At 37.0% G+C, this 16,652-nt stretch overlaps 1 protein-coding gene across 3 annotated transcripts in view; it reads left to right on the top strand.

The window, feature by feature from the left end:
* CARF (calcium responsive transcription factor) overlaps positions 1-16,652 on the top strand; it is a 63,222-nt gene that overhangs the window by 33,642 nt on the left and 12,928 nt on the right. For 2 of the 3 annotated variants that reach the window (XM_003785026.2, XM_023510441.1), the window contains exons 8-12: positions 3,102-3,291; positions 6,138-6,258; positions 9,052-9,195; positions 12,581-12,814; positions 15,462-15,624. In XM_003785026.2, the coding sequence (XP_003785074.1) occupies positions 3,102-3,291; positions 6,138-6,258; positions 9,052-9,195; positions 12,581-12,814; positions 15,462-15,624 (852 nt within the window). The remainder of the gene's footprint in view (positions 1-3,101; positions 3,292-6,137; positions 6,259-9,051; positions 9,196-12,580; positions 12,815-15,461; positions 15,625-16,652) is intronic. The other variant, XM_023510442.1, reaches the window with a different exon arrangement.

Here is a 16,652-nt window from a genome sequence, read left to right as displayed (position 1 = left end):
CTTAGGTGTACGTGGCTGGCGCCTTAGCCGGTTGAGCCATAGGCGCCGAGCCCCAGCACCATTTCTTAAATAGGGAATCTTTTCCCCACTGAATGTTTTTAATATTTTTTTCTCTTTATTTGCTTATACTCATCACTTCTTTTCATATTCTCACCAGAAAATTTTCAGGGCTCACTTTTTGACCTCATATTCTTTCCCTGCAGTTTCTCTTTTGGAGCACTTAACTACTTTTTGTTTTTGTTTTTGTTTTTTTGGGTGGGGGGACAGAGTCTCACTTTGTCATGCTCAGTGGAATGCTATAGTGTCACAGCTTAGAGCAACATCATCCAGCTCTTGGGCGTAGGTGATTCTCTTGCCTCAGCCTCCTGAGTAGCTGGGACTACCGGCGCCCGCCACAATGCCCGACTGTTTTTTTGTTGCAGTTTGACTGGGGCCAGGTTCAAACCCGCCACCCTAGGTATGTGGGGCTGGCAACCTACTCACTGAGCCACAGGTGCTGCCCTACTTTGTTCACTTTTGACTCTTATATTTATAAAAATAGTTCTCAAGTCTGTATTACCATTTCTTTAATTCTGCCCTTACTCTTGCCCCAGATCACAAGGTACCTACTTGAAGCTTGATTTGGCTTTTATAAATTTACTATATCTCAAAATGAAATTGTCTACCATGCCACAACTAGCTCCATTTCCTGAATTCCATGTCTGTGAAATGAGAAATACCATTTTTTTTAGACACCCAGGCACAAAGCTTTAGACTAATTCCTTCCCTTCCCACATTCAGGTAGTCAGCAGATTCTTTTAGTTTTTCCTTTAAAGTTTCTTTTTCCTTTTTGGCCCATTCTTCATAGACCTTTGTGCTTTTCTGCTTAATTATAATAATAGCCTTCCACCCTTATCTCTTTGACTCTTCCATTTCAGGTCCCTAATAAGTTGTATTATTTTTTTCTGCATTATTTAGCGACTATAGCTTTCAAAGCTTTCCATAATCTGATGTCATACTATTGTGTTCTATTTTACTTCCTACTTTTATCAAACTCATTTTTTATTCTTTCTTTGTTTTTGTTTTGGGGAGGGGAACAAGAGTCTCAGTTTGTTGCCCTTAGTAGAGTGTCCTGGCATCATAACTCACAGCAACCTCAAGCTCTTGGGCTCAAGCGATTTTCTTGCCTCAGCCTCCCAAGTATCTGGGACTGCGGGCGCCTGCCACAATGCCTGGCTCTTTGTTTGTTTGTTTTGTTTAGCAGGCCTGGGCCAGGTTCGAACCACAAGCTCCAGAGCATGTGGCTGGAGCCCTAACCACTGAGCTACAGGCGCCCTTGAATATGGTTTTCTAAGGTGAACAACCACATAGGTCCCAGTGAAGGATTCTTTGTCTTGTTCCAAGCTATATCAGTAATGAAAAACATTTTTGGTTAATGGGAAAAAAAATTTTCTGCATTTTGGTTCAAAATACTGTTTAATCATCTTTTTTAGTTTTTGGATGTCTCACTTAAGGATGTTTTTCTGTAAGCATTTTTTTCTGATTTGATCAAAGTGTATCAATACTGTATTAAACTTTTATTTATGGGCTATTTGTAGGTGCATATAGGCTTGATTATATTACACTAATTCTGAAGTTTTCCTTTTATTGACAACATTATATGTTCTATTCCTTCTATGCACAGTAAAACCTCTATAGTTGACCATCTCCCTACATTAACCACTTGACCTAATTTCCATAGACTGGACATGCACCACATGTGTGTATCAGTAAGGAGGCTAGTGCCTTATGTTGCCCACTCCTGAATGTTGACCACTTTGTTACAGTACCTGGGTGGCCAGTTTACAGAGGTTCTGCTTTGTATGAAAGTATTACAGCTGGACATTATATCCTCTCTTTTATTTGTAGTGGATATTTTTATGAAGAAATATCTAGGCTAGAAGAAAATTTGTAAACATAAGCAATTTTATTATTTTAGGGAGAACTTGTAGATAATGTATTGTTTGGCATTGGATTATCTCTTTTTATTATGGCCAAAAGAACAGTGACAACAGTATTTTGATACCATTCTCTTTGTTAAATGTTTTCTTCCAAGGCAAAATATTTAGTCTAATGAGGAGGAACAAGATTCCTCTGCCCACATGTCTGCTTTTATTTCCTCTAAAGGTGGGAAAATACATAGACTTAGTTCAAGGTCTGCATGCATATCATTGTAAGACATTACAGTTAACAGATTTTCTCTGTCAGTAGTTAGAAAAAGATTCTCTAGTCTGGGGATACTCAAATGGTTGTGTATAGATAATATCAGTTTATTTACATGATTTATTTATAGCTTGATTCAGAAAGAATTCAAGACTGCTTACAAAAATATATAAAATGTATTAGCAAAATTATAAGTGGGAGCTAAACAATAGCAAAAAACAAGAATAGGACCAATTAAATGGAAGTAAGAAAATAAATATCTTAACAAACTTTGTGTATATGTGTATACACATACTTGTCAGTAATCTATCTGCATTTCAAAAGTGGAAACCTAGTTAACTAAATTCTGTGCCTATTAGATAAAAAGAAGTATACTAATTTCCATAAAATAAAAGTAGCTATTAATTCTTGGTAGTATGGCCAGATAGGAATTTCTTCCAGAAAAGGATCTTCATTAAAAAGAATATTGATATAATGAGGAAATTGTTCTAAACATTTTTATAATAAATACAATCACAATTTTCATAGGGTTTCAAATAGACTCATGACATCACAACAAAATCAGTCTTAGTAAAAGAAGCTTCATAGGGAAGTGGTACTTTGTGGCTAGTTCTATAGTGATCCTCGTTGATCCAGGTTAGAATATTCTTTCTTTCAAGCAAGACTTTGAGAAAGATAGTCTGGCAGTAAATTTGACATTATACCCCCCCTAACAAACGTATGGAAAATATCTATTTGATGACACTCATTGAGCTTGGTTCAAATACACTGGTTGTAACAGACCATTGATCTGAGGAAACAAATGATATTCTCCTGTGAAAAGTGATGAGTCTTAATCTTGAACAAGCATCTTATTAAATTTATTGTGCAGTAAAGTATATTTGCTAATAATTTTGTTATTTATTTTCTACTACATGCAGAAAATTGGAGATTCATATCGTGGTTATTGTATAAGTGAGACTGAATTAGAAAGTATTCTAACATTTCATAAGCAACAAACACAGACTGTTTGGGGGACCCGCCAGTCTCCAAGCCCAGCCAAGCCTGCCACACGCTTGATGTGGAAATCCCAGTATGTCCCATATGATGGAATCCCGTTTGTCAATGCAGGTACTTGTTTAAAGAATTATTTTTAAAGATTTAGCAGCAGCCATAGTTAAGTGTGAAAATGCGATTTTCCTAAGGTAGTACATTTTTATTTTGGTAGATAACAACTGAATGTTAATTTATTCAAATGCATATTAAACTTAAAAGAAAACTTAGCAAATATAAACAGTTTATGTAATAAAATTGCATTTTAATATATCAGTAAATAAATATTTACTATTTTTGAATAGTAAATAATGCTTTCTTTATATATTATGCTGATAAATAGAAAATTAAAATATTAAAAAAAGGCTCGGCGCCTGTGGCTCAAGTGGCTAAGGCGCCAGACACATTCACCTAAGGTGGCGGGTTCAAATCCCCAGCCCAGGCCCGCCAAACAACAATGATGGCTGCAACCAAAAAATGGCCAGGCGTTGTGGCGGGCACCTGTAGTCCCAGCTACTTGGGAGGCTGAGGCAGGAGACTCTCTTGAGCCCAGGAGTTGGAGGTTGCTGTGAGCGTGATGCCATGGCCCTCTACACAGGGGGATAGCTTGAGGCTCCGTCTCAGAAAAAAAAAAAAAAAAAATTAAAGAAAAAGAAAATTGGCTCGGCGCCTTTGGCTCAAGCAGCTAAGGCGCCAGCCACATACACCTAAGGTGGCGGGTTCGAATCCAGCCCAGACCCGCCAAACAACAATAATGGCTGCAACCAAAAAATAGCCTAGCGTTGTGGCGGGCGCCTGTGGTCCCAGCTACTTGGGAGGCGGAGGCAAGAGACTCGCTTGAACCCAGGAGTTGGAGGTTGCTGTGAGCAGTGAAGCCATGGCACTCTACCCAGGGGGACAGCTTGAGGCTGTGTCTCAAAAAAAAAGAAAATTAAAGTACTGAGATTCCTGGTAGACCTATTTAATAAAAAGTAAAAAGAGCAATTTTATTATTTTAAGTATATATGTCTCCTATGGGTTTTTTTTCTTCCTCTGAATCTAATTTTCTCTTTCTCTCTTAATTTGTCTTTTGGGACAAATTTGTATCTATTTCATGTAGGTTATAGCTTTGGAGTTACTTTATAGAATTTGTATACAATTTGGAACTATATATAATATTCTGGCATATGACCAAAGCATAATTACTTCTCTATTGACTACCATTTAGGTTGTTTCCAACTCAGACCTCCACAGTATATATCCTCTGATGAAAAGGTGTAATTAATTTTTCTAGAATATATACTTTAAAGTGTAATACTGGTTGTGAAGTATGTAAAGTATTCATCTTTACAAGATTATCTTAAATTGCTCTTTTAAATGGTTGTACAGGTCCAGAATCCCTTCTTTGAAATTTTCTGGGCCAGATGCATTCTGAATTTTTGGAATGTAATATTGTAATATAACAGAATACTCTTGACAGCTATTCTATAGGCAGTATCACATAATCAGACAGTAATTCTTCATGGACAGTCACACTAAGAGGAATAAATACAGACTATAAAGAGCCTCATGCAGTTTGACTCTGGTTTAGCAGCCAAATGAGTTCCAAAAAACTGCTTTCTGAGCTTTTTATATTTTATATTTATACATAGGGATTGACAACATGTACCAATTTCACTTCTCTCAGCAATGTATGAAAATTTCCCTTTCCCACACTTACTTGATAACTGAGTATTGCTAGACCTTTTTTTTTTTTTGAGACAGAGTCCCACTTTGATGCCCTTGGTATGTGCTACAGTGTCATAGCTCACAGCAACCTCAGACTCTTGGGCTCAAGTCATTCTCTTGCTTCAGCCTCCCAAGTAGCTGGGACTACATATAGGTGCCCACCACAATGCCCAGCTATTTTTTTAGAGACAGGGTCTTAGTGTTGCTCAGGCTGGTCTTGAACTCCTGAACTCAACCAGTCCATCCACCTCAGCCTCCTAGAGTACTAGAACTATAGGAGTGAGTCACTGTGCACCACTATGCCTGGCTCAAACTGTAGTTTTCTTATCTACTTATTTGTATTATCTATTGCTATGTAACAAATCACCCTAAACTTGGTAATTGAAAAACAGACATTTGTTATCTCCCAGTTTCTGTGGGTCAGGAATGTAAGAGAAATTTAGCGAAGTGTTTCCATCTCAGGCTTTCTGACAAGACTGCACTTAAGGTGTTGACTGGAGCTGCAATTGTCACCTTACTACTTGACTGGGGGATCTGCTTCCAAACTCACTCATGTGGCTGTTGGCAGGCCTTATTCCTTGCCACATGGGTCTTTCCATGTAGGCCTTTCTTCAGTGTTTCCTCACCACATGGCAGGTGATTTCACCCAGAGAGAGCAATCCAAGCAAGAGCAAGTGAGAGTACCCAAGATGGAAGTTACAGTCTTTTTATAACCTGGTTATCAAAAATAACATCCTATCACTTCTGCCGTATTCACTGGAAGTAAGTCCAGCCCATGCTGAAGAGGAGGCAGGGATCGTTGGGGGCCATCTTAGAGGCTCATTACTGCATTCACACCCCAAATAGGAATAAGAAATAAGAAAATAAATAATTATAAAAGGAAATGCATTTTTAAATGATATGAATATTTGTTAACTACATGCAGTACTTACTAATTTCTATTTATGAAATGGTAAATTTAATTATTACTAAAAATCATGTAAGTATCAGTAGACATTCAATTACTGTGATATTTGCTTATTTCTTTGCCATAATTAGAGTATATGTGGTGAATTTTATGATAAACTTTCAAATTTATGTATCTATACATCTTAAGACTTCAATTAGTGTATAATCGAAAGCATAGATTTTGACATTGCCACCACCAAGTTATTTTTAATTTGTGTCTAGAATGATGGACACTTGAATTAATATCTATAGTTGGTTTTGGCCCACAGGGAGTAGAGCTGTGGTAATGGAGTGTCAATATGGGCCAAGGAGAAAAGGTTTCCAGTTAAAAAAAATCAGTGAGCAGGAAAGCCAGGCCTGTCAGCTCTACAAAGCCACTTGTCCAGCTCGGTAAGCTTTCTTTTATTTGTTTTTTATTAAGTCCTTATTTCTTAACAGCAAATATGTACAGTTTTTGTTAAATTTAAATAGTGTATTACCTATGTCTCTAAGGCAACAGTTTTTTCTAGTTTTCTTGATTCATCTTCAAAGATACTCTGTGTGTATGCATACATATATCTACAGAGATCTCTGCCTCCATAAACATTGTTGAAGGTCTCAGTAAAACTCACTAGTATTTTTGTTCCTTAAAATTAGATAGTAATACGAATTCTTTCCTGGTATGAATTCACATAGATTTATTCTCAATCTGAGTGCCTGTAGTGGTTATCTACTACATAGATATGCTACATACTAGAGTGAATGTAATGACTTGTACTTGGCTTTTTTTTTTCCTTCCCAGTATCTCTCAAAGCTAACTTTATATCTGTACATAAAATCACTATGTCTTTCTTTTTAACAGCCACATAGTATTCCATTTATGGGTGAATTACCATTTAAGAGAGAGATTTTGTCAGTTACCACCCAGGTATAAGACCAGTGTAGTGGCTTGGCGCCTATAGCTCAACCGGCTAAGGCGCCAGCCACGTACACCTAAGGTGGCGGGTTCAAAGCCCCAGCCCAGACCCGCCAAACAACAATGACAGCTGCAACCAAAAAATAGCCAGGCGTTGTGGTGGGTGCCTGTAGTCCCAGCTACTTGGGAAGCAGAGGCAGGAGACTCGCTTGAGCCCAGGAGTTGGAGGTTGCTGTGAGCTGTAATGCCACGGCACTCTACCCAGGGGGACAGCTTGAGGCTCTGTCTCAAAAAAAAAAAAAAAAAAAAGACCAGTGTAGTATTTTTAGATAGAGTAGGACTGTGGGACAGTCATTGCACTGAGTAAAAATGAAAAATGTAAACCAGTGAATAGTTTATAATATACTTTACATTATGAATATAATTTTTTTAGACTTTGAAGGTATTTTAAGACTTTTGTTTTATTTTACGTTATTTATTTTTTTGAGACAGAGTCTCAAGCTCTCGCCCTGGGGAGAGTGCCCTGGCATCACAGAAACCTCAAACTCTTGGGCTTAAGCTATTCTCTTGCCTCAGCCTCCCAAGTAGCTGGAACTCAGGTGTCTGTTTGTCACAACGCCTGGCTATTTTATTTTGTTGTTGCAGTTGTCCTTGTCGTTTTAATTGCCCTGGGCCGGGTTTGAACCCGCCAGCCTCAACATATATGGCTGGCGCCCTACCCACTGAGCTGTGGGCACCATCCAAGACTTTTATTTTAGACCTTGAGAGTGCTTTAAATTATTACTCAAAATAGAATATTTATTTTAGTTTTTTTTTTCTTTTTTCCAGTGGTAAGACAGGATTTTATTATACAGAAAGGAATATAGAAGCAGTAAAAGCACTATAGCCTCTGGCAGAAAAATCTCTCTTGGGCACTTAGGGATTTTTTTGTTTATTTTTTTTTTTTGAGACAGTCTCACTCTGTCCCCCTGGGTAGAGTGCTGTGGCATCATAGCTCACAGCAACCTCAAACTCTTGGGCTCAGGCCATCCTCTTTCCTCAGCCTCCTGAGTGGCTAGGACTATAAGCACCCACCACAAAACCTGGCTCTGTTTTTAGTAGAGACAGGGTCTCACTCTTGCTCAGGCTGGTCTCGAACCTGTGAGCTCAGGGTAGTCCACCCACCTCGCCCTCCCAGAGTGCTAGGATTATAGGCATGACCCATCATGCCCAGCCCAAACCTCAACATTCTTAAGTGTTTAAAGCCTGTTCAGAAGACTTTTCATATTTAACTTGATAATTAATTCACTTTAGGCAATATTTAGAACTAACCATGAAACAAAACTTTCAACTGCTTTCTAAATATAAGCAAAGTAAAATCTTTAGGTATAAATTAGAAAAAACCTCCACATGTGAAGAAATAATTTTATAGTTTATCACATCCTCCAAGTACTTTTTCAGCATATTATACTCTGTGCCCAGAAACTGTATTTGTTGCCATTAGAAGCAGAGAAACCAAAAGAGGAATAAAAATTTACTTAATATGAGGAAATTTAAAGTATCATTTTGGTGGATCAGGAAACAAGAAACTAGTAGATAACATGGTAGTATAGTTTATATATTGTGAAATGTATGAGTTAGCTACCTGTAATGGGTATTTAGAGAAGGTTTGTATCCATACAAAACTCATGGCAGGAAAGAAAGTTCAATTTAATCTTGATGCTGAATTTGGGTAGGCAGAATGTTAGGCTAGGAGAGCTACATAAATAAAGATATGGAAGGTTTACACATAGAGAAGATGAACTCAGGAAAAGAAATTTTACATTTGAAGTAATAGAAAGTAAGATCAGGTGAATAAATTAGAATCATAATGGAATGCCTTGAGTATTGTCAAGAAATTTGTACTTGATTAAAGAGCAGGCATATTCTTCAACAGAAGAATACAAATGTGAAGAATTATTATAGCATTGAGTATCAAGTGAATTTAATGAAAGATTGGAGACACAGAGGCCTGGAAGAAGGCTATTAAGGTAATCCAGGCATGAGGTGATTATAGTTTTCAGGAGAATGGAGAAAAATCCAGAAAAAAAAAGTTAAAATCTATAAATACTTAGATATGCAAGTCAGGATTATTGTTAATTTGCTAAGTATTATGCACTGATAATATGGCATATCTTTTATATAAGCCTCTGAATACTTTCTAGATAAATTGAATTTTCTCTAAACTTAAATGCTAAAACTTGTTGACAAATTAGATTTCCTTGAAATTATACTATAATGAAACAAATTTTTCTTTATTTTGTATAAAGGATTTACATTAAAAAGGTACAGAAGTTTCCTGAGTATAGAGTTCCTACAGATCCCAAAATTGATAAGAAAATAATCAGAATGGAGCAGGAGAAAGCCTTTAACATGCTAAAGAAGAACATGGTAGATGCTGGTGGTGTTCTTAGGTATGACATTTATATGGTTCTTTTATTGTATTAATTAAGAAGGTCCATTTGCAAGAATTCTTTTATAGGAGAAATTATAATTTTGTTTTCCAATTATTTCATTAATAATTGTGTGTTTGTTTGTTTGTTTTTTAAGTCTCACTCTGTCCCCCTGGGTAAAAATGCTATAGCATCATAGCTCACAGCAACCTCAAACTCTTGGGCTTACATAATCCCCTTGCCTCAGCCTCCCAAGTAGCTGGGACTATAGGTGCCCACTACAACACCCAGCTAGTTTTTCTATTTTTAGTAGAGATGGGGTCTCGTGTTGCTTAGGCTAGTCTTGAACTCCTTAGCTCAGACAATCCACCGGCCTCAGTCTCCCAGGATGCTGGGATTACAGGCGTAAACCACCTTAAGTATAAATAGGTGTGGTGACTCTAAGCAAGCATGCGACCTCATCTCTACTAAAAATAGAAAAACTAGCCAGGCATTGTGACAGGTTCCTGTAGTCCTAGCTACTCAGGAGACTGAGGCAAGAGGATTGCTCAAACCCAAGAGTTTCAGATTGCTGTGGCCTGTGATGCCTTGGCACTCAATCCAGGGCAACAGAGTAAGATTTTGTCTCAAAAGAAAGTAATGGTTTTATAGGGCAGATAGATGTCTCACTAGTAATTTCCTCAGTATTAAATTGATTGACTACTGTGTAAACTTTTGAGTTTATCACCTAAAAGTTGCAGATAATTCTGACCAAAAAATTATACTATGCTGTATGTTATATACTATGTATATGTGTACTATACTGTATATATACTATGTATATACTATATGCTGTATGCCATGTGCAAGCTTTTCCCCAAAATCACCAGTAAGTATTTAGCAACATATTTTATTATATATTTAATGCTTCGTTTTAGATACTTCCTAGAAACAGAACTTGCAGCCACCTTATATATATATAAACACACACACACACACACACACACACACACACACCGTGTTTCCCTGAAAATAGGCCCTACCCCAAAAATAAGCCCTAGCAGGATTTCTATGCATCTGTTAAATATAAGCCCTACCCCGATAATAAGACCTAGTGATGGGTGTGGCTATGCATTTCAGCGCAGAGCAAAAGAAGACTGGAATACCTTTTATCTGCCACAGCTCCTTTCTCCTTGCACTTGCGTGGATGCACACGTGGTAACTATGTCCCAGGCATCCTATTGCGCACAGGCAAACGGCTCGGGGAAAGGAGTTCACGCATCACTAGTGCCACCCCCACCAACAAGGTTGGCTCCCCCTGTCACGTTCTAGAAGAAGATGACTTAACTCTGTTTGAATAAATGTTGATTGTTGTATTATACTTAATAAAAATAAGACATCCCCTGAAAATAAGCCCTAGTGTGTCTTCTTGAGAAAAAAATAAATATAAAACAGTGTCTTATTTTTGGGGAAACATGGTATTTTTTTTTTTCTTTTTCTTGCAACAGAGAAAAAAAAGCATAGTAGAATACTGTGGTGTTACACCTCACAGAAACTTTAAACTCTTGGGCTTAAGCAATTCTCTTGTCTCAGCATCCCAAGTAGCTGGGACTAAAGGCACCTGCCACAAGGCCCAACTATTTTTTTGTTGTCTTTTTTTTTTAGCAGGCCCAGGCCGAATTTGAACCCACCTGCCTTGGTGTATGTAACCAGCACCTTATCTACTGAGCATGGGTGCTGAGCCCTACCTTATATTTTTTGTTTTGTTTTGTTTTGTTTTTAGAGACAGAGTCTCACTTTGTCGCCCTCAGTAGCGATAGTTGATGTACAACTATCATTTGCACATCACAGCTCACAGTAACCTCCAGCTCTTTGGACTTAGGTGATTCTCCTGCCTCAGCCTCCCAAGTAGCTGGGACTACAGATGCCTGCCCCAAGGCCTGGCTATTTTTTGTTGCAATTTGGCCAGGGCCAGGTTCAAACCTACCACCCTCGGTATATAGGGCCGGCACCCTACTCTTGGAGCCACAGGGGCTGCCCACCCACCTTATATTTTTCAATGTATCTTTGATTACTTACAGCAAACAGAAATGAATTCTAAACTCTAAATAAAATTCCATCTTTGGGGCCAGGCACCGTCACTCATGCCAGTAATCCTAGCACTCTGGGAGACTGAGGTGGGTGGATTGCTTGAGCTCCTGGATTCGAGACCAGCCTGAGCCAAAGCGAGACCCTGTCTCTAAAAATAGCTAGGCATTGTGGCAGGCGCCTGTAGCCCCAGCTACTCAGGAGGCTGAGGCGAGAGAATCGCTTTAGCCCAAGAGTTTGAGGTTGCTGTGAGCTATGACACCGTTGTACTCTACACAGGGCACAAAGTGAGACTCTGTCTCAAAAAAAAAAAAAAAAAATCAAAAAAACAAATTCCAGGGTGGCTCCTATGGCCCAAAGGAGTAGGGCATCAGCCCCATATACTAGAAATGGTGGGTTCAAACCCGGCCCTGGCCAGAAACTGCAAAAAACAACAACAACAAATTCCATCTTTGCCTTTTATGCTTTGGGTTTTAAATAAGAAATATTAGCTTTCTTTTTTACTTTATGTATCAGTCCAGGTGAAGAATTTTCTGTTGTATAATGGGGTTAAATGTATGGAATACAGTTTTTGTATGATCTTTAAAAACTTTTAGATATATGAAAAATGAATTGAGAAAATTATTAAATCCTTCAGTTTGGAGAACATTGTATATAATTTCTGAGTAGGCTCAATTTCATGTAATGTCAGTCTTTGTAAGAATTTTATACAAAAATATCAATTAAAGCAGTATCCTACCAGATCCATTCATTTTCCCAGCTTCTGTTTTTTGCACTGTACTCCAAGATATCTGTGTTCATCTTTAGTTTATTCTCTTGCTCACTGGGCCAACAAGAGCTAGGAGTGCTGTAGAGGCAGTACAGTATGAGCTCCCATGAGGGAAGAGTCTCTAATATAGCTGGGAATTGTATACATGTTCTGGCTGAAAGGATGATAAGTGTATAGTTTGGGACAGAAGTTTGATAATATGAAAATATGCAATTTAAAAGATGATTTACAATGTTGTCTCTTTATTTTTGTGGTAGAATTTCCTTAATATGAAATAAAATGTATATACATATGTATGTGTGTGTGTATATATTTATATACATATAAGTCCCTGCATCTCCCTTAACTGCAGGGCCACTGTGAAATTCTATAAAGGTTTATAAAGATTTTTGTATAGTTGAGTGTAAAGCAAATCTTAGAAGAGGTAAGCAGAGATCATTTTGGATTTTATATACATAGATATATATAATCATATATATTTTTTCTTAGGTTAATTATGATTCCTGCCTTAGCCTAATAATATTAAGTAATTTAAATATTTTAATAATTTTAAATATTTTCTTTTCTCAGATGGTATGTACAGTTACCTACACAGCAAGCTCATCAGTATCATGAATTAGAGACTCCCTGCCTCCCTTTGCCACCTTCCCCTTTTCCTATCTCTTCTCTTGAAGAAGAAGAAACTGCAGTTAGAGATGAGAATTGTGCATTACCCTCACGTTTACATCCTCAAGTAGCACATAAGATTCAAGAATTAGTATCACAGGGAATAGAACAAGTATATGCAGTAAGGAAACAGCTAAGGTACTTTTACATTTTTTCATTTTTGTTTGTTGTTTTAAATAATACATAAACAGTATAGATATATTCCTGGATAGATGCTATTAGGGTAGATAAGAAATATAACTTATTAATTTATTTGAAAAAATCTTATTTTTGCTGGGTGCAGTGGCTCATGTCTGTAATCCTAACACTCCGGGAGGCAGAGGTGGGTGGATTGCTTGAGCTCAGGAGTTTGAAACCAGCCTGAGCAAGAGAAAGACCACATCTCTACTAAAAATAGAAAATCACTTGAGCCTAAGAGTTTAAGGTTGCTGTGAGCTATGATGGCACGGTACTCTAGCCAGGGCAAGAGAGTAAGACTCTTGTCTAAAAAAAAAAAATCTTATTTTTGAATTAATCATTTTCCAGCAAGTGTTTGGCAAGCCATAGTATGATATGTTTTATTATAATTTTAATTACACATTCGAAATATTCTATGTTCGGGTTTGGCAAATTAGACTTTTTCTAAATGATGTATAAATTGAATTATTTAATAAATACCTTAGAGGAAAAACCTTTATAGGACTGAAGATTTTAACCTAAAGCCAAGATACTTATTTTAAGCTATTTGAAATTGAAATATAATTAAATTTTATTACAACAAAAGTATTTGGATAGTTCTTTGTCTAATGAAATTTTATTTGTAGTACTCTGGTCCAATTTTATTGATCCTCAGGTGTTAATAATACTTATATCATCATCATCATCATGTGGTACTTTCTGTGTCTGTGCCAAGTATTGTGCCCCGTTCTTTATGTGTAAGACCTCCTTTAGTACACCAGCTCTGTAAAGTGATGTATTTATCTCAGTTCTACATGTGAGAAAATGGAGAATCATAATGGTTAAATAATTGGCTTAAAAGACAGAGGCAGAACTAAAATTTAGGTTTAACTCTATGCCTGTGCTCATTGTCACGATTGCTGATACTTTTGCTCTTACTGGTTTTTGTAATCTCATCTAACAAAATGAGTATAATAATTTCTTTTTTTAAAGTCATGAATAGGTTCTTAGAAACTGCTGCTTTAAGCAAAATGACATAACAATACCTGTGCAAATAACAGCATTTTATTCAACATGTTTTCATTGAAAGTCTTTTTAAGTGTAGAGAAAAAATTGATTTCATTTTAAGTCTTTTACTGAAGGTCGCAGTTTTCAAGAATCTACCTGTTAATGACATTAAGTGAGGACTTACTCTAATTCATAGTGTTATGTGTATTCCCTAATTAAGACATGACTTTTCAGTCAGTCCCCATGCCTCACCACTCTGAGAGACTGAGGGAGGTAGAATGCTTGAGTGCAGGAGTTCAGGACCAGCCTAAACAAGAGTGAGACCCTGTTTCTACAAAAAAAAAAGAAGAAGAAGAAGAAGAAGAAAAAAAAACTAGCCAGGTGTAGTGACACATGTCTATCATCCCAGTTATTCTGGAGGCTGAGGTAAGAGGGTTGCTCAAGCCCAAGAGTTTGAGGTTCCTGTGAGCTCTGATGTACAACTATCATTTGCACATCATAGATGAAGGAATTGAGACTGCAGAAGTTAAATCATTTGCTCAATCTAAACATCTATCTATTAAGTAAGAGAGTTTGGGCCTACACCTATGTAATGTGCACTCTACCCAGCACAATAGATTGAGACTCTTCCTGAAGAAAAAAAATGCATGACTTTTCTGTTTAGCAGCATGCTTAGACATTTTATATTTATTTCCACTGGAACATTGTTAGAACAAAGTCAAAATTTGGTAAAGCCATTCATTATTTACTAAACCTCAGTTAGCATTATAACTTAGTCCATCAAATTCTTTTTTTTTTTTTTTGAGACAGTCTCACTGTGTCACCCTCGTTAGAGTGCTTGGCATCACAGCTCACAGCAACCTCAAACTCTTGGGCGTAAGCAATTCTCTTGCCTCAGCCTTCCAAGTAGCTGGGACTACAGGCGCCTGCTACAACGCCCAGCTATTTTTTGTTGTTGTTGCAGTAATTTAACAGGCCGGAGCCAGGTTTGAACCCACCACCCTCAGTGTATGTAGCTGGCGCCATAATCACTGTGCTACAGGCACCAAGCCACGCATGCACATAATGTTTTATATAATATTAATTGGTGCCTTTTGGAAACAGTATAACATGATATTTGTGCACATTACATAGGTGTAGGCCCAAACTCTCTTACTTAATAGATAGATGTATAACTTTGAGCAAATGATTTAACTTCTGCAGTCCTCAATTCCTTCATCTATGATGTGCAAATGATAATTGTACCTATGTCACAAGATCATAGTCAAGGTTAAAAGGAGATATTTGGTGTGGAGTGTTCCATGCAGGGCCTGACATAGTAAGCATTAAAAGCATTATTATACTTAAACTGAAAATAATAGTTTCTTTAATTTCATGAAAACATTAAAGCTCGCTGTAATGTATTTAGATGTTTAACCAGTGAAAATACTACATTTCTGTAATCTGTATGAATTCTGTGATTTAATGTATGGAAAAATTAAAGGTAGGAAAATATAAATTACCTATAGAGCCGTAAATTATACTTTACAAAAGTTTATGCTAAATGAGATTTTTTCTGTCTTGATCTAAAAGTATATTGCTAAATAGTTTATGTTTTCATTTTATTTTATATTTTCCACAGAAAGTTTGTTGAAAGGGAAATGTTCAAACCCGATGAGGTACCTGAAAGACATAATTTATCTTTCTTTCCAACTGTAAATGATATAAAAAATCACATCCATGAAGTACAGAAATCCTTGAGAAATGGAGATATGGTATATAACTCAGAGATTATTCCAGCAACGGTATGATTACAACTACAATTCCTTGGGGTTTTTTTTATAGAATCTTTCTCAGCTTCTGATAATATTTGGGCTAATAAAGAAGGCTACTATGAGGTCATCTGAATAACTGTGATATAAGAAAAACTAGTGGCATCTTTTTATTACTCTCATAAGAAGAAAAATTAGTGAATTTCCAACTCTGATTCTAATAAAAACAGTCATCTTCATTTTTAAATCAATGTTTTTCTCTGTAAAAATTATTTCTTTTTCATTTAGCAGACACCCATTGAATACAAGAATGTTTACATATTCCCCCTTTTAAAAATAGATGAGCAAGTTTAATTGTTCATAGGATTGTTCACATTTGAACACTCAATATTTCTATGAAAGTTTTGCCTATTCTGAATATAATTGCTGTAATTACCAAGAAATGACTAATTACAATCCAGGTGGTGATTATGGCATTAAAATCTGAAGAACAATATCTTTTGCCTTCCTATTAGTATCCAAATTTAGTAACGGATAAATTTAAAGTTTTTTAAACGTTAGAGCTGGGCCAGGTGTGGTGGCTCACATCTGTAATCCTAGCACTCTGGGAGTCTGAGATGGGTGGGTTGCTTGAGTTTAGGAGTTTGAAATTTGCCTAAACAAGAGCAAGACCCCGTCTCTAAAAATAGCTGGACATTATAGCAGGTACCTGTCGTCCCAGCTACTTGGGAGGCTGAGGCAAGAGGATCACTTGAGCCCAAGAATTTGAGGTTGCTGTGAGCTGTGCCACCATGGCACTCTACCAAGGGTGACAAAGTGAGACTCTGTCTCAAAAAAAATAAATAAATAAAAGTTAGAGCTGCTATTCCTTGCTATCTATAACTCTTTTTTTTATTATATTTTATTTTATTTTATTTTATTTTATTTTATTTGAGACAGGAGCCTCAAGCTGTTCCCCTGGGTAGAGTGCCATGGCATCTCAGCTCACAGCAACCTCCAACTCCTGGGCTCAAGCGAGTCTCCTGCCTCAGCCTCCCAAGTAGCTGGGACCACAGGCGCCT

This window comes from Otolemur garnettii, unplaced genomic scaffold, assembly GCF_000181295.1.
Source record: "Otolemur garnettii isolate 467f Iridium unplaced genomic scaffold, OtoGar3 scaffold00013, whole genome shotgun sequence".
NCBI lineage: Eukaryota > Metazoa > Chordata > Mammalia > Primates > Galagidae > Otolemur > Otolemur garnettii.
Note: the sequence above shows the minus strand (reverse complement) of the source record. Positions and strands in the feature narration are given on the sequence as shown.